This window comes from Medicago truncatula, chromosome 3 (genome assembly GCF_003473485.1).
Source record: "Medicago truncatula cultivar Jemalong A17 chromosome 3, MtrunA17r5.0-ANR, whole genome shotgun sequence".
NCBI classification, from domain to species: domain Eukaryota; kingdom Viridiplantae; phylum Streptophyta; class Magnoliopsida; order Fabales; family Fabaceae; genus Medicago; species Medicago truncatula.
The window spans coordinates 18,869,079-18,896,752 of NC_053044.1; the positions used below are offsets into that span (position 1 = coordinate 18,869,079).

At 34.5% G+C, this 27,674-nt stretch overlaps 2 protein-coding genes across 2 annotated transcripts; one reads left to right on the top strand and one right to left on the bottom strand.

Annotated features, from left to right (window-relative positions):
- The first annotated feature begins 4,314 nt into the window (after positions 1 to 4,314).
- On the top strand, positions 4,315 to 6,947 carry LOC25490562 (WD repeat-containing protein 26 homolog). Its single transcript, XM_013604166.3, has 2 exons — positions 4,315 to 4,523; positions 5,672 to 6,947. The coding sequence occupies exon 2, from the start codon at positions 5,724 to 5,726 to the stop codon at positions 6,657 to 6,659; it is 936 nt and encodes a 311-aa protein (XP_013459620.1). The 5' UTR covers positions 4,315 to 4,523; positions 5,672 to 5,723; the 3' UTR covers positions 6,660 to 6,947.
- An 8,055-nt stretch (positions 6,948 to 15,002) lies between these two features.
- LOC25490564 (WD repeat-containing protein 26 homolog) lies at positions 15,003 to 23,281 on the bottom strand. Its single transcript, XM_013604168.3, has 5 exons — positions 23,113 to 23,281; positions 21,726 to 22,613; positions 17,874 to 17,975; positions 15,903 to 16,532; positions 15,003 to 15,372 (listed from the first exon to the last, which is right to left on the bottom strand). Exons 2-5 carry the CDS (start codon positions 22,515 to 22,517, stop codon positions 15,151 to 15,153), a joined length of 1,746 nt encoding a protein of 581 aa, XP_013459622.1. The 5' UTR covers positions 22,518 to 22,613; positions 23,113 to 23,281; the 3' UTR covers positions 15,003 to 15,150.
- Positions 23,282 to 27,674: the final 4,393 nt, after the last annotated feature.

Genomic DNA, 27,674 nt, shown 5'->3' on the forward strand with positions numbered 1-27,674 from the left:
CAAAGGATATGTCTCCGGCATCATGCACAAGCTAATTTTTACCATTGTTTCACCATTGGATTAATAAAACCCACCATTAAATTAAATGGGATATGAAGTGAGTAATTGATCTAATAACAAAACATACATTTTTGCATGTGCAAAATTCATTTTAGTTCTGCATGTTAAACAAAACTAAAAAATAAAAACATTGTAATACGTTAAATAAGGGGTTCAAGGTTTGAATATAAAATGGTTACAATGGTTTATTAGTATTCGTAATAAATCAAAGTCTCAATCCAATGGTTTAAAAGAAATTCGCGATAAAGCATCAAAGTCTCAATCCAATGGTTTAAAAGAAATTCGCGATAAAGCTTGATTTTTTTCTCTATCAAGGCATGAATCATCTACGAGAAGATTCGTGTTCTTAAGTTCTTCGTCTGTGCTTCAGGTACTTCTACTACTTTGAAATTCACAATCTTTTATTCAAAAAACGTTGTATTGATCATTACATTCCTTGTGGGCTTCGTTTGCTCAAATTTCACTAGAGTTCCAAAGCCGAATTTCTAGGATAATCTATGTGCTTTGTTCACTTGATTTTATGAATTTGATGCTATTGTAGATGGATGTTTTTTTTTAACAACTATTGTAGATGGATGTGCTTTTAACATGACGTGTCTTCCATTCTATGAGCTTCTGAGTTGAATCGTTCATTGAGTCGGACAACAGAGTTTGATGTATAGAAAATATGAATATCTTATCTACTATAATTGTTTGTTTTGAATTTATTGAGATTACAGTCCTTAGGACTTGTGAGAATTTTAAATTTGACAGTGATTAATGTGTTCGCAAACACACTATTTTCTTGATTTAACTTTAACTTGCCCGAGAGATGGTTACACAGGCTGCATGAGTCATTGCCGAGTTAACATTTCATCTTGTTATGATCTTGTCATCTTGTAATGTTATAACATCATCAAGGCTTGATGCATCTCAATGTGTTCTTACGTATGTGTGTTCAATTTCATTTGCTTTTAGAACCTTTCTCATAATGCATGTTTCTGTACTCATTCGTACGTTTTTATTATGTTCAATTTCATCATCTTCTCTAGGAACTAGTCATAACACTTCCTTGTTGGTTGAAAAAGTTGTTAGCAGTTCAGTTGGTCCAGATAATCTTGCAGGAGTAGAAACTAGTTTCCATCATATTATTAATGGCTCTGCTTCAACTTCAAGGTTGTCATTGATTTGCATCGGCTTCCAATTATCTCATCGACCTTTGCACCAATTTTGTGTTTTTCACTCTCTCATTGGTAAAATACGTTAACCCCTTCATTCTATCTTAACCACCCTCAACCATTAAAGGAAAAATTACGTGTTTCCTCTGGTTTGCCGACTCCCAGTTGTCAAGAAAATCAAGTGCCTGTTAAATATGTTTGAATTTGTTTTGCATCGTCCTTCGACATTTGTTCATTTATCCTCTTCCAAATGCACCATAACACCACTACGATTTTGCTCTATATCTTACTCTGCAAGTTAATGATTTTCATTAAAATTACAATCATTATCACTATCCCTGAAAAGGAATATATAACCTTGTGATTTAGCCAAAAGGTACAACTTCGCTTAAGGTGGAAGAACTCTGCAAAGCTACAAAGTTTGTGGAAGTTTATTGGTAAGTAGAGGATTACCTCACCAGGTAAAGGTTTTTATGAACGTTCATTCTCTGCGGTGGAAGATCTTCGAAGTATCCAATCAGTGCATTCATGGAACATCAACCTCAGTTATCTTAAACTCTTTACGTGGAGTGAGGTTTTATACCTAACTTGCAACATCAAACCAGTTCACAGGGCTGGATCAGCATATCTGGAATTGATCAGGAGTATTGTGGACACCTATATGCATCGACAACAATACTAGCAAGTCTAATTTTTATCGAAGCTTTGATCACCATGCTAGAATTCTGGTAGATGTTGATCTTTCTGGAAAGTTACATGATAAAATGTTAGTTGAAAGATCTGAATACTCATTCTATGTGGACATTGATTTGATTCTGAAAAACTCCATAGTTTGGTAATGTTAGCAAAAATGTTCGGCATTCGATCAATGAGTGCAAGAAAGCCAAGATTTATAGAGATGATAAGGAGGATAAAAAATGCTAAAGCTCGTAAAAAGATTCCCATAAAGGTTCTATGCAAATATGTCAATAATCCCATTATGGCTTACAATAATGATACTGTCATATTGGAAAGCGATGATAATCATCATCATTTTAAAATCAATGACGCAAACAAAGATGGTAATAACTATAATCGGGTTAATCTCATGTTAGGGTTACCAACACGGAAGAGCTTGACAAGGAATTTAATCAACTTAATATGGAATCATTTCTTATTAGGGTTAGTAACATTGAAAAATATTAATGAAGACGCCGATAATGGGGTGCTTGTTGGATCACCACAGGTTGTGCAGGAAACTCAAATGTATATTAATGTTGACCTAGTTACGTTTTCGAAGATGTTGATGATATTAATTCCATTTTTGCAGAAGTGCAACAAGATATGAAAATCTTAGATGAAGATTATATATTGGATTATAAGCGATATTTCCAATTCCCCATCTAAATCAGCTTTCAAAAGGTTATGTTATTTGCACAAGCCTGGGTTTTTCTTTATTGTTGATCCATGGATGAGTCACGTCGATTATCGAGCTAAGTTACTCATTAACTTGCAGTATAAGTTATTCTCTTTCAACAATAGAGACGATTTACTTCATAACATGTGGGGTATTTGTGATAATCAAATTAATCATATTGTTATTGCAATGCTTATGGTGCTATTATGCTTCCACTAGTTATATTTCTAGAATGAGGCTTTGAAATTTTATCACACATGAACATCATTTTTTTTTTTTTGAAGGAGCTAAATGAGCTCACCCAAATTAACATCAGGGAGAATCGAACCTGAATTAACATCAGGGAGAATCAAACCTGAGACCTTGAGGAGGAGCACACTCCCACATCTCCAGTCAATACCACCAAACTAACCCAAGTGGGTTGGAACGTCAAAATTATAATCTCCTTTGGTGATTTATGGATGATCTCAATACTATCTTGAGTGCTCATGATGGATATAAAGGGCATCATTTATTGAGAAAAGGTTAGATATAACTATTTTCAATCATAAATGGATTAATTGATGCTTCAAACAATAGCTCTTGTATTATTCTCACAAATGCCAGATCTAATCATTGTCCTATCATGCTGAACTGATCTATAAATGAAGCTAAATATGAATCTTCTTTCAAGTTTTTGAAAATGTGGAGTTCACATGATAATTGTATACCCCCTCCGGTCATGGATATAAGCAAAAATTTAATTTTTAGATTAATTCATTAAATGACGTATGTAGTCTTTGAATGAATCTAAAAATCAAACTTTTGTTTATATTAGTGATCGAATGGTGTAAATATGATTAAAGATGTGTGAAATGATTATATTTATGGGTCTCTTACTCATGTTTTTAGAATGAAGCTTGTTGAAGTAGTGAGACAAAATTGTCTTTGGGAATATCTAATTAAAGTTAAGGGTCTTGTTAACCAGTGCTTGGGGGCACGGGTTAAGAAATTTATAAATAGAATTTTCTATCTTGGAAATATAAACTGTAACATTTTATTAAGTAATAATTACATAACTTTTTAATAAAAATTTACTTTATTTAGTGTTTAATCGTAACATTCTCCTAAAGTTAAATAAGCTACATAAGCCAATTACTAAGTTAAGGTCAATTGGCACAGTCAATAGGATATGGATAACGCTTATTTTCATAGACTTAAATATGAAAATAGTCCCTGCAAATATCTAGCATTTTGGTTTTAGTCCGTGCAAACTTAATTACCCTTAAAATAATTGTTAAAAGTTTTATTTTTCTAAGGCTTAAATATGAAAATAGTCCCTGCAAATATCTGACATTTTGGTTTTAATCCTTGTAAAAATATTTTTTTGGTTTTAGTGCCTGCAAATATAAAAAATTTGGTTTTGGTCCTTGGTATTTTGTTTTAGTCCTTGTAAAATTGATTCATATTGGATTTGGTCCTTGTAATATGTAGAATATTTGATTTTAGACCGTAAAAATGAGGACTAAAATGAATATTATAGAGACCAATTTCAATATGAAATGATTTTACAAGAATTAAAACAAAATACCAAAGATTAAGACCAAATATTCTATATTCACAGGACTAAAACACAAAAAAATATTTTTATATGTATTAAAACCGAAACGTCATATATTTACGAGGACCATTTTCATATTTAAAATTATTCTAAAAGAATGTCGCCCAACAAAATGAGAGAATGAAGGAGACAGTTGTCAATGGTATCATTTCCCCGTAAAACACATAACTATACCATCCAATCACCTTCTTCTGCTTTGGTAACTGCACAGAGAAAGAAAAGAGAAATCGGTTTAAGGGGTCGAGGGTGCCATATCACCGGTCGCTCATCGGAATCCGGCGAACTTCAGATCGCTTTTCTTGCTTCTCCGGTAAGTCCGTTGATCATTTTCACTTCCCTGTTCTGCAGTTTCCGAATTTTTTTTTTTTTTTGCTTTCTCTTTCGGTTATGAATCTGATTCTTGTTTTATTCTCTAATGCTAAGTTATTGTTTTGGATTGTTGTTGTTCACTGGTTCAATTTTTGACTTAATTTAGGGTTTATGCCTTTAGGGTATTGGAATTTGATTTTCTAGTATTAGTTTTTTTTTTTTTTTTTAACAATTGATAATTGTGTAAAATTTAGGGTTTATGGTTTAGTAATTTAGAGTTAAGGGTTTATGAATTTAGGGTTTAGGGATTAATTTTTTAGGGATTAAGCTAGCACAGAAATTGTTTAAGTGGGCACTGGACATAGATTGTAACTACAGTAGATAGTTTAGTTTTCTTACATTTCTGTTATCGTTTTTTCAACACCGACTTCGCAGTTCTGTGTTGCGTTGTGTGGCACAACATGTGAGTAAACTGTACTTGTAATTGAAGTAAAGGAGAATGATAATTATTAATTATCTATATTTCTAACAATAATTGTTTTATAGTTAACTATAAAGTTTAGTGTTTTTTATTGACTAAATCACACATTTGCGGTGTGCATAATCGAAAGCATTTTCTTATCAAACACCGACACAATTCTTTTTTAAATTTGAAATAGCAACAAGATTCAATGTTGCGTCGGTAACTATATACTCGGATAGTATTTGTTTAATGTAGAGTTTATATGTGTAATTTGTTGGTAGCAGAAATTTTGCAGCAAACTAAACAAAACTTTCTTTCTCTTGACACTGTGTCTATCTCTTATGGAGGACACCCTGACTTGAGATTCACTTTTGAACCTTGGTAGGAAGATATGCTAGCTTATTTATAGACGATCATGGGTGATTCCAGTTTAACAGGGTTATATTTTGAGGGAGGTGTGTGTGTCACTTAGTCAAGCAAATAAGCAAGGTTGTCGGCCATTTAAAAACTAGAGGGGGTATTTGTAAAGAGAACATAAGGGAGGTGGTTGTAATTTCACCTTATTATTATTGTTATGTTATTATTTTAGTTTTATGATACACCAAATATGTGTTTCAAAGTGCTTTATTGATTTCTATGCTATTTTATTATTTATTTATGCTGTTGCTTGATGTTTTTTTGTGTAGAAATTTGTATCTAGGCGGTCTTTGGAGGCATTTTGTTGTAGGTTGTTATTTCATGGGAGGTGTGGAAGATGAAGAACCAGCTACGAAAAGAACGAAATTGTCACCTAACAGTTCATCTTCTATGGAGCACGTTGTAGGCTCAACAAGTGACTTGATGGCTCCGCCCCTATCAGCCGAAGGGGACGACGAAGTTGTTGGCACAAAAGGGAGCTTGAAAAGAAGGGAGTTTGTAAGGATGATCACCAAAGCGATGTATTCTCTTGGTTACAAAAAGAGTGGGGAACACCTAGAGGAGGAGTCTGGCATACCTTTGAATTCGTCTGCGGTAAATCTGTTTATGCAGCAAGTACTTGATGGTGATTGGGACGAAAGTCTAGCCACATTGAAACAAATTGGTCTAGAAGATGAAAGCATTGTTAAGGCTGCCTCACTTTTAATATTGGAGCAGAAATTTTTTGAGCTTATTGATGGGGATAAGGTGATCGAGGCATTGAATACATTGAGGAATCAGATAACACAACTTTGTGTTGATAGTACTAGAATTCGTGAACTTTCTTCCTGCTTCTTGTCACCCTCTGGCCAAGGTGGTTCTTCTGGGCGAGATTTTGTAAGGGCAAAAACTCGGTTGAAACTTCTGGAGGAGCTACAAAAACTGTTCCCCTCGACTGTAATGATACCTGAAAAGAGATTAGAGCATCTAGTTGAACAAGCCCTCACCATGGAACGAGTAGCTTCCTTGTGTCGCAACGTGTTGGATAAGAAGATGTCGTCATGTTCAGACGATTTTGGACAATCTCAGATACCTACTAATCAAGCTTACACTTCTGTTGCTTCTGATGATAACGAATCGGTTAACTTGTCCAGAGCTGATTTTGGAAGATTTGTTAGTACCGCTGAAAGGGTGGACAAGCTAGAAGAAAAATACAAAATGTTATTGAGCATGCTTTCTGAACTCATAAGCCTATTTCGAACCCCTCCTCCTCAATAGATTTTAAATTATGTTTATGTTTTGATTTTTATCAAGGAATTTTGGATTTTATGACAATGTGGTCTTTAGTTTTACCATCTATCAAAGAATTTTGGATTTTATGACAATGTGGTCTTTAGTTTTACCCTCTGAAGCATGGGTACTCGTAGAAAGATGAAGTACCCATACCGGATATGCGTACGGTACTTGTGAAACTCCATTTTTGTTCATTATTCTATTCTATTGTGGGTGAAAAATGTGGCTTTCTCTCATATATTCACTTGATAATATAGTATTATGTGTGCATGAGTTTTTTTTGTTGTTGTAACCAACTATAATTTTTTATTTTTTTAAATTTTTATCGTGATGGCTGTAAATTGAAAAATTTATCTTTATCATGTTATATTATATAACAAAAAATCACGATTTTATTGATGTACCTAAGTACCATAATTTTTAAAAAAATTGCTGTATTTTTTTTATACCGTATTGCACCGAACCTATGAAACATAGGTGTTACTTTTTATTTTTATTTTTTGTCTGATTCCAAAAAGGAGATAAAGTTAAAATGAATCAACTATATCAGTTTGAAAGTAGAATTATATTCAACCCCCTATACTACCCTTTGTTTATATGCTGTCGTTAATGCTCTGAAATGTAATTGCGCTCTTTTATCAGCTTTTTAAACTTGGACATATTTTTTCAGATATCAATTAACACAAAAAAAGTTGTGTCACACCAAATGACTGTTAACATCGACTTATTTAAGAAATTATTTAGGAAAGTGTAAGTTAGAAGCACGGATCTTTTATGTTTGGACAAAAAAAAAACAAGTATTCTTTTATGTTTGTAGTGGTGTGATTTTGTTGAGTGATTGGTTGTTTTGTGGCTAGAATCTCATTCCTTTGAGTATCAAATGGAATGTGGTGAGGTTTTGGTTGTGGTGTTGTTTGCTCCTTGCTCGTGATATGAGTCATATCTACTTCCGCTTACTCGTGTCGGTTTGGGTTTTTTTCTCGCCTTGGCTTGTGGCTTGATTTGGGTGATTTGATTTTGGGTTGTTTTCAAATTGGTTTTGGTTGTGCTGCCATTCCTCCTATTGGCTTGGAGGAGGTGATGGTGGTGTGAGGTGGTGATGTAGGCCACGTTTTTTATGGTGTGAGGAGGTGTCGGTGGATCTTCAACGCTACTCTGTTATCTGGTGGTTTGTCGATGTGGATCGATCGATGGTGTTGCTGCTGTGAAAGTGGATTTTGTTGTTGCGCTGGTTGTTGTTGTTGTTGTTGCAAAGGTGAATTCGTTAAAGTGACATCGATTGTTGTTGTGGCAGAGATGGTTATTGTTGTTTCAAAGGTTGTTGGTTGTTGTGTTGGTTCTTGACATTGTTGTCAGGGGGTTGTGTGCGAGCAGCGGAATGTAGGTAGTGGAAGTTGCTTTTGTGGCAGCTTGTGACGTTGGTTGAGGTTTTTTTCTTATATTTATGTTGGGTGAGGGTTTTGGGACAACTTTTGTTTTCCTTTGTATGTTGCTACTTTTCAAATTCGAACTTGCAAACTTAGTTTAGGGGAAACAAATAATGAAATAAGAATCCAATCCTTGATATGCTTCTCTGATACCTTGACCGAACATACCAATATATAAGTTGTTCCAAAATGCTACAAATTTTATCTGCACTTTTGTCACATTGTTATTTGGTTATCGAAAGTTGAATTTGGAATAAGAGTCAATAAGTTTTATATTTTATATGTTTATGCATGGAATAAGCCACATGAGCTGTTGTTGATGCAGGATGGGTCAAGTTTGGATGAACACAATAATGTTGGAAGAGAAGTTCGCAACATTGCAGATCTAATATAAAGGAATTAACAAAACTGATTAAATTGGAATCAAGAGTGAGGATATGAATCGATGTATATGGTATAACAATGAAATACATAAATGGTATTAAGAAATTAATAATTGATTAACTTATAAACCTATTTAAGAAACAAAATGTTATTGAAGATTTTGCCATCACACCAATAACAATGCCATCATCACACCTTGTATCGGAAAAAAGGGAATGCCATCACACTATGAAAGAAAAGTATATACGTACTTACAAATGTTGTAAGACTAACATCTTTGTTTTTCGCTTCAGTGAAGCAACCATAACTTTGGAGGATATCATGGTTTTGCGAGGTTACCTACCTTGTCGTTGGCGATCAATGAAAAGAAGCTCGTCTTTGGAAGACAACAACTTACTAATGCAAAAGGAGGTAAGGCTTACGCGTCATTTTTCATGGATATTTTCATTGATAAAGGTACGTAGTGAAATTGAACAGGATTTGACTTTGTTTAAGAAAACTATTATTGATTTGTCAAAAAATCCTGTTTATGGTGATAGATTTCCTTTAGAAGTTGCTCGTCGAATGCCCTTTTACTTGGTTCAAATTTGGATGTGGGAGAGGTTCAAAAATTTACAACCACAATCCATGTTGATCAACCATGGAGACCCTTTATTGTTTAGGTGGCATAGGGTTCAGGCCGTGAAAATTGACAATGTTAAGCTAGCATTAGACTTAGCTGTCGATGATTTTCTTTGGCGTCCATACATTAGATATGCTGATAAGTGTGGAATGTTTTATCCAAATGATGAAATTTTGGTACCATTCAAAAAAGATTTGGATAAAAAAATGTTGTCATTTGTTATATGTTTCAGAGTTTCCGAGCTTGTTGGGTTTGACACTATAGACAATGAAAATTATGCGTGGCAAGATCTTCAGTTTCACTCCGATATGGCTGCTAAAGCAGAAGCTATGGAAACAGTTGAAGGGAAAGGAAGAGAAAGTGATCATGAAAATGTGGTTCTGCTAAAAGAGCAATACTTGAAGAATCAAGACGAACTCAGGCGTCTGGCAAGACAACATGAAGTGATGTTTCAGTTAATGGCTTTGAAAGAGAAGAGGGGTGAAGAATGCAACTCCTCACTAGTGTTCTAAGGAATCAGCAACAACCATCATCTTCTTGAAATTTTATCATGTTTAAATTCTCTTAATTCTCAAACTCATGACAGTGATGCTATTTTCATATTTTCTTTTCTGTTGATAACTAATGAAGGTGACAGTAATACTAATTTTGATGAGTTATGATATGATTTTTGGATGTAGAAGAGAAATAAAAGCTCTAATAATTATTCATGATGAAACTAGGAAAGATCTATGCTTCACTTCGTATCACTTTCTTTCAATCATTTTTAAAATGTGTTAATTTTCAATGAGTTGTTATGGGAGAATATAAATGCTTCTTAATGGATAATGAGATGAATTTTTAGCTTTGATGGTGAAAATGGGAAGAAATCTCACTAGATTTCTTGACAATTATTTTATTATCCTACAAGTTTTTCAATTTTGATTTCAAATGTTATTGTTTGATATTTTTGTTTCCCTTTTCGTGAAAGCTTCTGCGATAGCATCATTCTCATTCCAATTTTTTTATTTTTTTTTGGTACAATTCTCATTCCAATTTCAAACTTCTGTGAAAAGAATACATATTTCAACTAGCCCTCTTATTTGTTTATTTAGCAGTACTCACACAAACCTTTTTTTGCTATTTATTGCGGAATCTATGGTTCCTTTTTTTCTAGGCTTAATTGATCTGCCGATCCCTTAACTTATTTCTTTTATTCAATTTGGTCTCATAAGTGTTAAGTTTCTCAAACACGTCCCTTAACTTATTTCTTTTATTCAATTTGGTTCAATTTTGATAATTTTAATCCCTAAAAAATGACACCGTTGGATTACGGAGGTCCATCAGAGTTTATAGTGTATCACCAACACCTAATTTATTCACTTTCTTCTTCTTCATCACTAAATCCAGCAAATATCACCATCTTCATCGTAAAAAATCCAGAAAAATTAAAAAATTAAACAATTCATTCATCACTTCTTAGGTAAACCGTTATTTGTCAAAACAGAAGCTTTGTAATAACAGGTGTTCTTCATAAAATAAAAATAATAATCAACAATTTCAAGGTGCCGTTTTGGTTCATCGGTGGTGCTCCGATGATGGTCCTTATTTTATTCTCTCCGTTTTCACTTGTTTTTCTCCGTTAAGCAAGGTTCCGACTCTATCTCTCTTCAAGATCTTGCTTTCTCTGGCGCGGTCTTGTTCGATTCTACTGGCTCGAAGCTCGTGGAGCTCTTTCTTTGATTTTGGTGTTCTGGGTGTGGTTCTCTCAAACCTGGTACTATGAGTTTTGTCTCTCCGGTGAGGTTTTGTTGGTTCCTCTTGATTTGAAATTTGTGCAGGTTTCATGAAGGTCAATTCTTGGTGATTCGACGACATTCTAGGTGTTGTTCATTCATCTTTGGTGTTATGGACTTTGCTTCTATAGCGAGATTCCGTTCGTACCTCTTGATTTGAAGTTGGTCACGATTGTTTTGAAGTTACTCCAGGCCTGCGATTTCCTTGTTGAAGTTAATTTGTTGTTGGATATGGTTTGTCTGTGGAAATTTCTTGAGCCACCGAAGGAGGTGACGCCGGAAAACCCCGCCTTAAAGTCAATTTGGTTTACAGTACTTACAATAGTCAATTCCATCACGTATGTACGATGTTAATGATGAGTTTAGTTGTTATAATGTTTTGATCTTTTGAGATGTTTTTTTTTTTTTTTTGAGAAAATCTTTTGAGATGTTGTTAAAGAGAGAAGATGAAGTTTATTGTTTTTACTGAGTTTTATTGATGAATATTGATGAAGATGAGGGAAGAAGAAGAAGAAGAAAGTAAATAAATTCGATAGACCTTCGTAACGGTTTCTTTTTTTTTTTGGATTAAAATCATCAAAATTTGCCCAAATTGAATAAAAAAAAAATTAAGGGACGTGTTTGAGAAACTTAAGACTTATGAGACCAAATTGAATAAAAGAAATAAGTTAAGGGACCGACAGATCAATTAAGCCTTTTTTCTACCTTGCATAATTGATTTTGGAAGAAGATCCTTGGCATAATTGTTTAATTTGCTCTCATATTTTTCGTGAGGGAAACTGTTGTCCAGACAAATTAGCAAATTATGGTCACTCTTTTTCTGGCACCATTTAATTGGATTCGTTACCTTGGTTTCTGTCATAGGACTTCTCCTGAGACCGCACGGGTCTACCTATTTATAGGTTCCCATATGGTTTTTTTTTTTTTGTTCTTTTTACATGTCTTCTGAGGGTTTTGATTTGGTCTCCCTCTTATATATATTTTTCTCCTTTTTTTTTTTTTAATAATATATATGGATAAGGTGCTAGTGGATGGAGGTTTTCGTGGGGTGCCAACCTAATTGGGATATTGCAGATTCCTCTTGATGCCCTTCCTATCTATTTGCTTATAAAAAAAAAAATCTCTTATCTCTAAAATTAATCATGGTTTAATTTCTGCAATAAATCTTCATTAACATCATAGGAGAAATATTTTAATTAAAAGGATGAACTTAATGTGTCCACGAATGACATAGATTGAAACCACAAGGTATGGATCATGGTCACTGTTTCTATTCACCTTTCTCTATCTCTGTCTCAATGAGATTAGTTGATTTCTTATGTTTATCGAAGATATGCGCTATTTATTGTCGATGAAATATAAGTGTTAGAACGACAACTAGCAACTGAAGATTAATAAGAAACGAAAATTAAAGGCAATGAATGGACGATCTTTGTTAACACAGTTCTATCAATGATGCCTACCTTTGTGACGATAGTGTAGGTACAGTTCAACTTGTATTAATTTGATAATTAGGGTTTCAGTGTTACAGGCAATATATATAGCACTATTACTACAATTCAGTTTACAATATGAAAAATGATATTTGTACAACCATTTTTGTACAACTTTTGTACAATTTTTTCTCTCATACTCACATTATCTTATTATTCTCTCTCTTTCCTTTTCTCTCTCCATTGTTTTTGACCAATGAAAAGATGGTTCCTCCTACAAACCAGGAGTAGTCCCGTCCCCTTACACTTTCAAGAGATTCCACTATAATCTCACTAGATTACAATTGCTCAAGGACATTTTCAAGAGACTTCCAAATGCTCAAGCACACAAACAAGACTTTCAATGCTCAATCACAACTAAAAGAGACTTTCACTGCTCAAGCATGCATGCAAGAGACTTCTTACACTTGATATACAACCAGAGGTGTAAACAATACAATACTGAACAAACTCTTATTACTTAGAATTTATAAGTAACAAACTTTGATAAGAAATTCCTAAGAGTTCTTTGTGCTATTTGATTTTGGCAGAATAATGGCACAGTAAAAATACCAGAGTCTTGTCGTTATTCTTCAAGTCTTCAACTCCTTATATAGGCAAGGATTTGAGAGACATTAGAGAACAAATGCTGCGTATTATGAGTCGTTGAAAAGCTTTAAATCAAGAATGTTAGCCCTTTTCCTGATATGGATAGTTCGTTGATTGATCAATTGAAATTCCTTTGCGGAAACTGGAATTATCAGTTCATTCTCTTTGTCCTTGAAGTTCTTTGTTTGTTTCTATACGTGATCAGAAGAAGACAAATTGTACTAGCATACTCTGATAGAGGTAACTACATAAGAGGACAAATCTTACGCGGAGTCTGGATCCCTCAAGATCATTTGAGTCTGGAGGTGTTCCAAGTCCGATGAGGTCTTCCGAGTCTGATGAGAGTCTACAACATCTGAGTAGCATCCTTTCTTCTGATCCAAGGTGTTGACTTCTGGTTGACCTTCCTTCAGATCTTCTACCATAGTCTTTAAGTTTCTCTTGTGCTTCTGATGCTCTTTATACATGTTCAGACTTTGTTAAATTTTAATCTATGGTCCTGCACACTTAAACATATATTAACATACCAAATAGTTCTTTAATACTTTGTTATCATAAAAACCTTATAGGAATTGTACAAACCATCATACTCATTTCAAACTTTGTTTGCATCATCTTTAATTTTTTTTGCAAATAGTAGCATCAGTAGAACCAAAAATGATATCATCAACATATATCTGAACAATTAAGATATAATTCTTCAGAGTCTTTTTGAAGAGAGTAGTGTTAACTTGACTTCTTTTGAAATCATTTTGTGTAAGAGAGTAACTTATTCTGTCATACCAAACTCTAGGAGCTTGCTTCAAACCATGTAGTGACTTTTTTAGTTTAAAAACATACTTTGGATGTTTTAAATCTTCAAACCAGGTGATTGTTTAACATATACCTTTTCAGATACGACACCATTTAACAATACACTCTTAACATCCATTTGACATAAAACGATGTAATGATTAACTAGATATGTTTAAGCAACAGGTGCAAAGGTTTCAATGCAATCTATATCCTCCTGCTGACTATAACCTTGAGCTACAAGTATAGCTTTATTTTCTTTAAACCCTAGAAACTTTTGGACTTTCTCTCTTCTTGTGCACCGCAAAAATACTTTGTAGATCAAATTACTTTCTCTTTTCTTCTTCTTTTCATATCCAAAATCTTATCACTCTGCAGAGATGTCACCGATCGCGATCCATTGTTTCTTCTTCCTCATTTTTCTATGTTCTTTGGTTCCTCTGTTCATTTATTTTTCTCTTCTTCCTCTCGTTCTATATGTTCCTCTTCTTTCTTTTCTTTGTTCATCTGTGTAGAATGGTGTATTTAAGTTTTTACATGATGGGTTATTGAATCAAATGATGATTCTTTTTTCATCTACTAGTGTGTTTAATTTTATTAATCCACTATCACCATTATGCTTAATTTTGATGAATTAAATTAAATTAGTTGAGTGTTATATTTAATTTTATATTAAATATATGATTTTTTATACTCTAGTATTATTCGTGTAATTTGTCTAGAAATGATCAAATAGCAGCAGTCATCCCGCTATGTACTATCCCGTTATCCCACTTTTGAGGTCAGCCGCTACGTACCGTTATCCAAGATTGACTATGTATTTGTTCAACTGAAAATACATGTGAATTCTATAATAAGAAGAGTAGATCTGATGGATGATAGTCAAACCTCTAGAGGAAGATAAAGCCCTAAATAACATAAGAAAATTTATTAAGAAAGATCTTGAGATTAATGAGTTTGTTAGAAATACGGTTTGGGATGGAACATTATTGCGTTGTTTTATCCAAATAGTCAACCTCACTTAATGAGATAATGTTTGGTTGTTGTTACTTGGTTTGTTTGCCGTACTCCAACTGTGCATTAGCCTAACTCTTGCAGGCACATGCTATCGCATGGACACGTGGAAATACGGGTTTTTGCATTCTGTTGTTGGTTCTTGAAAAATTTGTTTATCCCGCAAGTCCATTAATCACTTGAGAATCAATTAATCTAATTAAAGGCAATAAAGACAAACCAAAACGCTTAAATGAACCATAAAGGTTATTTTGAGACTGCTAAAAAGTCAGATGATAAAAATGGAAAATGAGTGTCTACTTGTAACTTGTAAGGACAGTAAAGGTATTTATTTACACAATAGCAATGATAAAAATGGAAAATGAAATAGTTTTACTTCATCTAAGTTCCCCCACAATTGCAGTGATGACTGTTGCCATTGCTGTATGCATTTGGGTACTTCGCATCCAGACACTTTAAGCCCCATATCCGGACTGTCCGGTCATCACTTGCTGAGGCCAACATGTGGGGGTTAGCTGGATTCCAGCTCACACAGTTAACGGCTCCAGAATGACCGGGCAACGCATCTACCAAGTCCCCTGAGCTTCTGTGCCATATGTAAACCTAGCAAACATGGAAATCCAATAAACTTAATGGTTGCACGATAGAATTTATAGAAATTACTATGAGGGGAAAGTCAGTCAACGAATGAAGTCCAAGTTCGTCTCTGAAATTGTAGGACACTCACAAGTTAATACCTCAAAAGTTAGAAAATTGACAAAACATCTCTGAATATTATAAATTCTTGGTCATTTTAGCCTCCAGATGCTGTCTTCCATGTGCAAATATTTCAAATTAGTCCTTATGGTTTAATATTCAAAATCAAACTACTCTCTAAAAAATTACTTATCGCGTTAGTCCTCATAGAGCTAAAACTCAATACTACCCAAAATATTCTGTGTAGCTAAAACAGCCGACAACGACCACGTTCAATAAGATTAAGGTCAATTTCATTAATTCAGAGACTAATCTGACAACACCCCTACAATTCATGGGCCAAAATGGTATTTCACTCGTCTGTTGACTATATTAAAGGCAACCTCACAAGCAAAAATAACATGATGTCTTTCATAGACAACCAATTAGAGTAATACCTGTGAATCCTCACTTCCACTAGCAATAAACGATTGCTTAAGCCCTCCAAAGCAAGATCTAATAACAAACCGGGAGCGTCTATGACTTTTATATTTACCAACAAGCTTAAGATCTCCTTCTATATTCCAAAGATGTATTTCCTGGTTCAGAAGATTAACCAACAAGAATCTGCTATCCTTTGACAAAGAGAATGATGTTATAGTCTGATCCTCTTCAATAAATCTCTCAACCTTCGTTTCTTTATTGAAGAGCAGTATTGCATTTTCTTTACAAATACTCAGAATATGTTCCCCATCACCTGTTATTTCCAAATCAGAAATCTTGAGGGTTTTCTGTCCTTTCCAAGACTCAACTTCTTTCCCGTCTAATTCCCACATGCAAATGCTTTTGTCACTGAGGCCAGAAAGTATATACTTTCCACAAGGAAACCATGCACAGGAGATCAGGCCAGAACCATTCTTTTCATAAACTTGCAGGCATTTACCCGTAGAGACATCCCAACGCCTAACAGCTTCCTCCACTCCACATGTAAGAAGCTCTTGGCCATTAGGACTCCAGGAAACAGATGAAACAGATTTCTGGTGACCAGATAATTTATGCTTCATAGACAGTCCATCATTTGTGTCTACCTATAGAAGGAAGGCCAAATAACAAAATATGTGAAACCCAACATCATAGCATTAAGTAACATTTTGTGTCTATGTGTAAGCAGATCAATATTTACGGGAGCATGATGCAACAAACATGCATCAAACACGAAAAAAATACTTTACTCTTATGAGCACATCACCCAGTCAAGTTATGGTAGATACTTTGCTGCTAAACTATAAGTCAAAACGGCGACTTGTCTGGTTAAACATAATAACTATAAAAGGTCTCAGCGAGTAATGGAGGGCAAATACATAATTAACTATTCCCAGATCCATATCCAGGGAATACAAGGTTGGCTTGGTGGTTGGGTGGGGAAGTTAACGAATAAAGTGATAAGGTGGTTTTGCATTCTATCCCCACCCACAACACAAAACTAACATATACTAACATTTTCCATTCCAAATAAAGTAAAAATAAAAAATCCCCAGTTCCTACAACTCCGGTGAAGTCTTGCTGCTGTCTCCATTCTCATGCACTAGCAGCCAGATTCCATCACCAGTGATCTTTTTCTGTCTTTATTTTAGACTAATCATTTTCTAGTCCATTGCTCAATTCCACTTTTTTCTGGCTGAAATTTAATTGAGAGCTCAGCTGTCTTTTCACAGTCAAAGCTACTTCTTGTGCCTCTGTTTACCCCCCGAGAGGCTGCTTGACCGTGCATTGACCACAACTTATCCTTTGTTGGATTTGCTTCCATTTAACTTGTATTTGATCTACTGGTCCCCTTCCTACTATTATTGCTGAGTTCTTGGGGTTTTCTTATCTAAGTATCAATGTTTGTCACTATTAGGTTAGATTTGTTCGTGACAAGCTGAAGCTTAATGTGTCAAATGAAAAAATTAAGAGCAGTGTTGATTATGTTCTTTGTTATTGATAGTTTACATGGCATCATCACTGGGATGATTAAAACATTTCTATTTCACCTTAAATTTATGAATTAAATTAAGTGTATATACACACAAAGTGGAAAACACAAATAAGATGCAACAGGGACATGACTTTAGACTACACTTAATTTAACAACCCAAACTTGGATCTTATATGAGATGATTTATTGATTTTGAACACATCATGAAGAGGGTTATGGTCTTTTACTATTTTTGAATAAAACATGAACTACACCAAAGTAACATAGAATTGAACAATGTTGGACCAGGGATTATGCTATTGATAACAGATGCAGATATCCTATGTAACTGTACAAGAGAACGTGTATTACATCAATTTGGGATATATGAATAACAACTTACAATTGGTCACTGCATTTAGGATCTGATGTTCAAAAGATAACAAGCATATATTTCATCATTAGGTATTACCTCCCAAATGATTGCAGTTCGATCATTTGAAGCTGTGGCTAAATATTTCCCATCATGTGAAAATTGTACAAACCATACTTCATCGTCATGGGCATCTAATATCTGTCAGATATTTGATGAATAATAAAATAGCATCAGAACAAATATACTGCCCATGCTATAGAAAGAAATGCAGGATTGTCATGGTTAAACATGTCAAATGTTCCGTGGTTAACATCAATCAAAGCATACAATATAGAGCATACACAAATCTAACAATAAAAAAACTTACACTACAATGGTCTTGATAGAAAAATACAATTACAGTTTATATGAAATTTTTCTGCAAAACGATTAGATCTGCAATGCTGCATTGATCTGATTATAGAGTGCTAAAACCCGACAAGATCAATGTCACAGATGAGAATGTCATGATGAATTAGCGGTTGCACAAAACATAACATGATTATAACTACAATTATTAGAAACAAAATTGAATTTGCTCCCATTGCAGAAAATATGACACGGTCCCATCCTAGGTTTTAACACATTGTAAAAGCATTGGTGAAGAGGGTTGATCGATGGAAAATGGCCGAGTAGTTAGAGATAGGGTGGATATAAAATACCATATGTTAACCCATTTAGAATCATATCAATTTTATTATTTAAAGAATAAAAAAATTGGATACTCCTCCAATGAGAAATGTATATGTGCGGGACATGGGTACTTCTCCATTTTTGGAGTATCAAGGCTTCCTAGGTGTCCATCCACAAATCTATTATAACATTTATCATCTACAACATCATGCGTAACATCGTATTGACTCTTCACTACCCAGCAATGAGTCCAAAACATACCTACATTTCATCCAGCCCAACTTGTATTCTATGGTTTACATCTCCCTTCATTTCCTATCAATTTGTGTGCTTACGATAAAATGTACACTCCATGTATTTTTTTTTACTTCTATTCAAATAGAAGCATACGCTTCCAGAACTTGTGACCACAATTATAACTTCCCATCTATTTTTTTCGAAACTTGTCTCCAACTAGAACCAAATCATTTGTAGAAAGCATGGCATCATGGCATTGTTTCAGAAAGAATACCCAAACCAAGACCAAGGTAAAGAATACTATATTAGGGACTCCAAGTCGACCATCAGTATAGTATTACACTTCTATATTATGTTCTCACACTTGTCATTAATCTATTGTACATATACTTGAGAATATGACTGCAGTCTTACTTGGTGCCTTTGACAATAACACTCTGGGCACTGTATCCAAAATTAAAGAAAATCAAGCCTTAATCTATAAAATTAACTAATAGTCATAGCAAATATATTGCTTCGTTAGTAAGCTTTCCCAGCATAAAATCAAATTGAATTTTTGTGATGTCTATCTATTACATTATACTCCACTCATCCAGAATTCTCTTACACGTCATAGTCTGGGCAAACAATTTTATGACCATCTTATGCCTTTTTCCTTCTATAATCTTACATGTCTCAATTATCTAAGTTCAGTCCAACTCTTTTGTCGCTATTCATCCTTGAAAGCAACCCAAAACAAAGAGTAAAAGAAATTGTATTATTGATTAGAAAACTAAATGTATTAGAAATTGAAAAACTCTTGAAACACCAGAGCTATTGCTCCTTGAGAAGAGACAATTCAATCTCTGTCAAACCCATCGGTTTCTAACTAAAAAGATACTCCATATCTTTTCTTCCACTCTCACTCCCTCTGTAAACAACTGCCTCTTCCAACTAACTGCCACATCGGCCCGTCTCCTCTAACCTCTCTATTCTGCCCATTTGTTGGTCTTAGCCCAAACCCAGTATCCTAACACTATGTTCTATTTATATGTTATAATTCTTCTTTTCATCCTATTGAACTCAAAATTAACATCTGAAAGATATATTAGATCATAAAGAATAAACCAAACTGCAATTCCAATTAAGGAGACATGCATCTCGTTGTTCGAGAGAGAAAAATGCATCTTAGTAATCAATAAAAATGTCCCTAGTTGGCAGCTTGGTTGGTAAGATGAAGGGCATCGAAGGAGTTCTAACCACTAAATTTCTAACATCTTCCTACTGACCAAATTCTAGTCCATTTCTATACTTCTAATGATTTGAATGTATCTTCAAAAAATTTTATTTTAAGATATTGATATGTTAACAATTAGGAGATTTGGAAGTCTTTTATTTTCTATTTTGATTGACTGCTGAGATTGACTGCTGATAATGTCCTTTAATTAAGGATGGAGTTCGGCTTTGGATAGCTCTGGCTCCTGTCCTATAAAAGCCTTCAATGTTCATTAGTGTCACACTGTATTCATTTCTCCAGTTAGAAAACAAGATAATATTTATTTATGCACTCTCTGGATTCAATTATAAGCAAACACACATACTTTCACACTTGTTAAGAATCATAGCCAAGTGGAAAAGAGAAAATACATTTACTAGCACACCCCTAATTATAAATGATCATCCCCTCACAACATTAAGGAGTTAGGGAATGGTTTGGAAACTCTTATTTTGACGCTTTATCATACTTTTTGATCTTCAATTTTAAGACCTTTCCCTTAGAGTTCTTTTTTGCCTGCTTTCTCAATAAAAGTTGTTATTTAATTAGAGAATATTTTAAAAAAAGTTGGTTAAAATATATCTCTATCTCAATTGGACTCAAACCAGCAACCATTGACAGACTGAAACATGTGATTAAATTTGGGTGGAGTTATGTGCCTAAATCAAGTGGACATGAATATCGGAACTAAGTGTGACAATGATACCACATATGGAACTCCCCTGATGACAAAAGAATATGCTTTTCACATCAAAACTATAACCTAAGCATTCAGGGTTTATGTAGATTATCCATGGGTTTGGGCCCACGTGAAGTGTTGTTGTAGAATAAATTAAGGCAATAACGTGTATGATCGTGACACACACAAAAGAACAGGGACAGGGAACTATTTCAATTAGAGCAACAGCATCTATATTTACAAGTACTGAAGTCAACAAGCACAAATGGAAACAGGGGAGGATGTAGCCAAGGATAAGGTTGAGAACCACAACAATAGATCGACAACAAGAAGAGGCTTCAAAGGAGGAGATAACCAACCAGACAAGAGATAAGTAAGTTTGGTCTTTATTATTTACAGGTATTTGCAAGTTGCCGCATTAAAAATTTACAAAATCTATTACTTCAAAACATCCTTTAAAAATTTAGTACATCTATCAAATGTAACAAGGTAACAAAAACAACACTAGTGGAAAGTAAACTGATGAATTAAACTGCAATAGAAGGTTCAAATGTTTTGGCTTCTCACTTCATTACACAATGTGAATGTTACATCTTTTACTTTTAAGTTTCTTAAGAGCCTCGTAGCGAAACTCACCTACATCACTTGCTGAGAAGTGGGGAATTGGGGGTTCAAACACGTGCCCCAGCATATCAAATGTCCCTACATCCTTTTACCATTTTGAGTTGTTCTTATGGGACAGTTATGTGAGTTTTTATAGATGAAGAAAATGAAAAGAAGAAAAATATTCCAGAAAGATAAGATCAATGTGAAGGTTACATCGGTTTTTATAGACTGCTGACAATTAGACAACTAAGTAGCTACCACAATGTTGACTGTGTCAGCTAATCAGAAAGCAGCAGAGAACAAGTTAACCATTATTCAATACATATCACTGGCAGTTATCATACAGTTAAAAGCTTGCAAAAGGATAGCAATAAAAATGATATTTTGCCACTACCAACTACCAAGTCAACAACGGAGATTTTGCAAACATTTACAGCAAAGTTAATTAGAAAGATCAATATAAACCTCAACACATCTTTTCAACATATCATTTTCTAACCTGTAATGTTCTAGATGGTATCTGAGTTTTTCCACAGTGATGATCTGAATATAATGACATCTCCTTATCCAATGAGTTGTGAAACGAGCAAGCATCTCGTTGCAAAATGAGGGCTTGTTCAACTAGATGTTCCAACCTATTCTCAGGAATCATTACAGTCGGGGGAATCAGTTTTTGTAGTTCCTCCAGCAGTTTCAACCGAGTCTTCGCCCTTATAAAATCTCGACCAGAAGAACCGCATTGGTCGGATGGTGACAATAAGCAAGAAGAAAGTTCACGAATTCTAGCACTATCAACACAAAGTTCTGTAATCTCAGTCCTCAATGTCTTCAATGCATCCATAACCTTATCCCCATCGAGAAGCTCAAAAAATTTCTGCTCCAATATTAAAAATGAGGCGGCTCTAACAATTCTTTCATCTTCAAGACCAATTTTATTCAATGTGGATACACTTTCCTCCCAATCACCATCAAGCACCTGCTGCATAAACACATTTACCACAGACGAATTCAACGGTATGCCAGACTCCTCCTCTAGATTTTCCCCGGTCTTTTTATAACCGAGAGAATACAATGCCTTCGTGATTATCCTTACAAACTCCCCTTTTTTTATGATCCCTTTTGAACCAACAACTTCGTTGTCCCCTTCAGATGATAGGGGCCGAGCCATCAACTCACTCGAAGATCCTACAACACGCTCCACAGAAGATGAACCGTTAGAGAGACTGTTTAATCCTTTAGACAACAATTTCGTTCGTTTTAAAGCTGGTTCTTCATCTTCCACACCTCCCATGAAAAATGCGCCTCAGCCCATATATAACAATTTTCCAGTAAAAGAGTATAACGACCAACAACAAAATGCCTCCAAAAGTAGTGAAGGAACAAATTTCTGCACATAAAACCATCACAAGAATATCAATAATAAACAATCATATACCATAAAATATAGAGAAAATGGAATGCACTGTCAGTGTAAACTAGTTTTACATTGACGTCCAATTAGAATTGTGAACTGGGTAGTTATTTTCAAAAAGCGGTTATAATATATACTTATCCGATGACGCTGTAAAACTAGTTTACACCGTCAGTGCTGTTTCATTAAACTTATAACTCAAAAAAGCATTTCAAAAACTTGTATGGGGTTTACTATATAAAATATAAATAATCAAATACACTGTCATTGCAAAGATTATTTAAACTTTAAACTATCAATCAATCATATTACAAATGTTTAACTTTAATCCTAACTACATCGAAAAATAATCAAATAACACTGAATCAGAACTTCATTTCCACATAATACTCAGAAATTGAACTTGATAACAGAAAGAAAGGAATAAGAATCGGAAACTGCAGATCCAGGAAGTGAAAATGATCAACGGACTTACCGGAGAAGCAAGAAAAGCGATCTGAAGTTCGCCGGAATCCGATGAGCGATCGGTGGTAGAGCACCGCCAATTTCTCTCTTTCTTTCTTATTTTCTTTGGCCTGAAACTGATTTGTGTAGTTACCGAAGCAGGAGAAAGGGATTGGATGGTGTGGATGTGTGTTTTTATATAGAGAGAAATGTTTAATCAATTATTCTAATCAATTCTACTTTTTCTTTTCCTTATTTATTTGTCTCCGTCAGCATAACTTAGTTGGGATAAACATCTTATTAGATGTTCGATTCCCTGCTTATTTATTTAAGGAGAGAAATTATAATTACTAGACTACTTAAAAAAAAAAATTAGCTTTTGATCAAAAGTGGACCTAAATTAACGTTGAGATGGACAATAATGCGGCTCAAGACGGCAACAACTCCACAGAAGGATGGTGGTGTGTCTATAATCACTTAGACGTTCAAGTTGATGATTGACGAGAGTGTGAAGTTTCCTTTGTGAAATCCACCAATTAGCTAGTTGCCTAAGTGATAGTTGTTGAAAGACAAATGTTGTATGCTTGTATGTTCTTCATGTGATCTTGATGGTGTCTATGGACTTGCTTTAGATCTTGTCAAACCTGAAATTATTGGGTTGATGGTGTTGAATGGCCATTGTGGATGACACTTCCGTCGGCTACTTCCTTCTTCGTCGCCATCGCCTTTTTTCTCCGGACGAATGGAGATGGTGCACCTGCATGTGCATCAACACTCAAGTCAGTGGGTATGGGACGGTAAGTTTTGTGTTGAATATTGATCATACTTGAACCCATGCTTAAAAGATAGTATTTATATAGTGGAGGATTAAGGTTTAGACCCTCACATCTTTGCTTGAACAATTGTCTTAAAAGGACAATCATGATTCTTTTGGGAAAAGTCGTTATCCTCAAGAGAATAACTATTTCGAACTTATCATTGGATGGGATTCGGTCCATACCGGAACAGTTGACCCTGAGCTATTATTTGAGGGACTCATGTGATGTGTAACACCCCGTTTCCCAAAATCAATTAAAATAATAATAATACATCAATAATCAGAGTAATTCACAACAGGCATGCCACATTTCTTCATTTAAAATCTTCTAAATAGAGTGTATATAAAAATCTATTTAATCAAACGTCATTCATAAAATTGTCATTAAACTCGCAGCGGATTATTTGCAACATCAATAAGTCTCCAATAAATATTATTGGCATAAAAGCCATTTCAGCATAAAATTCAATCACCAAAGGGCTACATCAGCAATATTTCAAAATTGATACATAGGAAAGAATTCAAGCAATAAAATCTCATCCCACGTATCAGAGCCCTAGACACTGTGAGCCACCATCTACTACTCAGGATCATCTGCAAGTTACCCATAGGAAGGGCAACATTTTCAAGCAGAAGGGGTGAGATTCTCAAACAATAATAATAATATATAATAACATAAATGAATCTAACACCCTATCATCATAATCATTAATCAATTATAGTATAGCATCATTAGCAACTTCAACATCCAACAGTAATAAAAACAGTAAACAACGACTCATGCAACAACCCGACTTCACCTCTAAGACTCATGCAGGACATGACAACTCCACTAAGACTCCTCAACAAATGCAACTATGCATGTGGTACCATAACAGAGCCGAAGCCCTCATCGTTATAGAATGGTTAAAGCATTCTTTTATCAGGACATGAGTCCTCATCGTTAACATCGTTTTGAACAACATAGTGTTCCATCGTTTTGAACGACAAAACGTTCCAGGACCGAAGTCCTCATCGTTTTTATGCTTATGCATCTGACTCCACTTGTGTATATCTGCATACAACTCAACGACAAATGCATATGTACTTATATGACTCACCACCTTTTTCATGCAACATGTTCATTCACTTGATTCAAGTACACCAACATCTTCAAATTCATAAAAATAACCAACTAATTAACATCGTGATTTTTAAGTAGGATTTCATGTCTATACAAAGTTACACAAGCTAAGAGAAACACCTAGAAGTACTCAAAAGGGTCCCCTAGTGCACGAAGCAAGATTCAAAAAAGGCTGACTAACACTCAGTTCGCTTAAGTGACCAGCTTACAGTAGGTCTGGGTTCAGTTCGCTTACGGGTCGCTCATGGCTCGCTTAAGCGAATTCTTGGCAGAATCAAACTTAATTTTCGCTTACCAGTTCGCTCACTGTTCGCTTAAGCGAACGGGTAAAAATCACATTCTGGGTAGTTCACGTGAATGTTCGCTTAAGCGACGGATGCTTCGCTTAAGCGACCAATCATCTGGGCAGGGTAAAAGCTACGATTTTCAGACTTCTCCTCACTCCAAAAATCCAATTTTAATCCCCTGATCACCCAAAACGTTTTCCTGAAATGTTTACGAGTCCTATACACAACCAGACATCAAGGAACAGAAAAACTAAACATCAACAACAACAATTCAGCTCATTTAAGCATTCATGCAAAGCTTCCAAAATTCATCCATCATATTCTATTTTCATTCCAATTACAATCAACATCAACAACATAGATTAAGAAATCATACTAAACATCAAAGTACAACATTATAAACCTGATCCTTATACCTTTTCTTTCAAAATCATCCTTAACCCTAAATTTCCCAATTTTACCTTAAGAACAGTTCAATTGATTAATTTTCAGAAATTATATATTATGACTATTGAAAGATAATCCCACCCTTACCTTAGAATTGCAAAGACAAAAAGCACAGCAAATCAGTTCCTAAGTTCTTCTCTCTTGGTCTTCTCTCCTTGCCTTAGCTTTTCTCCTCTCCAACTTGTTTTTACGTTAAACTGTTTTTCTGACTTTCTTTCCTTAACTCACCAAAACTATAACTTCTCCTTTTTCATTAAAATCTCCCTTATTACTATTAATTTCTAATTATTCCCCAACCTCCTAAATAATTCCATTATTCATATTATTCTATTTATATTAAATAAATTATATAAATAAATACTACACACCACATAAATCACATATATTAATTAAAAACACACAAAAGACTCTAGCTAATTCTAAAAATAATAAAATAACGACTAGGGCGTTACATGATGGATTGTATCTGGAGCTGGATTAAAGCCTTTTGCAGTTGAAATCTGTTCGCACATATTTCCTGTTTCTCATGCCAACAAGTCCATTATCATTAGTTGGGACGTTGATCTCGTGGCTTACTGAGGTCAGGTAATGGATTTCAACGTAGGTTCTTGGGGCTCATCCATCTTTATAGCGAACTGATGATTGCATTTGTTAGAAGAGGTTGCGATCGTAACCCTTCTACACGTCTCACATTTGGAATACTATATGGAAGTGAACCTTATAGACCCTAGACTTTTGATAACGTTGTAGAGCTACTGGCCTTTTGTTTACTTGTGTTTTTGGTAAACAATAAGACTAGTTTTAAAATGTTGCTTGTAGGATCAAACTATAAATCATAGAGCATGTTATGCAATCTTTTTTTTATAGAAAATACATGAATATTCATCATATTCATAGTTTCCTTTATGAACAAGATGAATAAAACTATTTTTGTATGAAGATAACTGTCTTTCGACATAAATCAATGTAGAAAATGCAAGTAAAAGACTTAAAAGTTAAAATGCAGAACTTAAAGAAAAGTAAATTTCATTGCATTAAAGTAAAGGTGGTTCGACAAATCAAGTTACATACATTATGTGACTTTTTTATCTAAACGCTGGTACTTTCAGTGCTAGAATTCTATAATAATGATTTGTGAACCGTTTTTCCTATGAAAAACTACTATATATACATAGAGAAAATAACTGCAAAGACCTAAAAGCTGCTAAGAACTGAATGTCTTCGACCAGAACTGCATGTCTTCCACGTGTCTGACATTTAAAACTTGCTTGTCCACAAACTAACTGTCTGTCGATCTATAGCTTTTGTCGAAAGACTCTAATGCTTGTCGAGCTCAGTAACTTCAATCATGGACTTAGAGAATTTTGCAGCATTTGAACCTCTTCCTGTCGAAAAGCACAAGATAAAATACAGGCTAACAAATTTCCCCCCTAAAACGTTTTTCGATTGGAAAGATTAAATGACATTTTTGAAAAAACATTATTTTATGGCGCCGCTCATAATGACTTAGTGGGCCACATTTTAAAATTGAAACTCTCCACTAAGTTAATTTTTCATAACTGTTAAAGTGAGATGATGACACTTGTCATCATCTGAACTTAATCAAAACTCAAAGGTTAAAAAACCTTTTCCAATTTCAGAAGGTATAAAAGGAACTTTCACTTCTCATAACACTTTTTCACCCTTTATGAAATATGCAACCCTCTCCCTCTCACTGTTCATCACCTTCTTCACAATTTCTTCATCTTCTCCGCGATAAAATACCATTGAAATTACTCAAAACTCGATTAAACAACCTCCATTCTTCTTTTTTTCCCTGTGAAATTACTTACCAAACAACTCAAACGTTTCAAAAATCTCAATCCTAAATTTCAGATTCTGTGAAAAATGGAAGGATCTTCTTCGCATGCACAAAACTT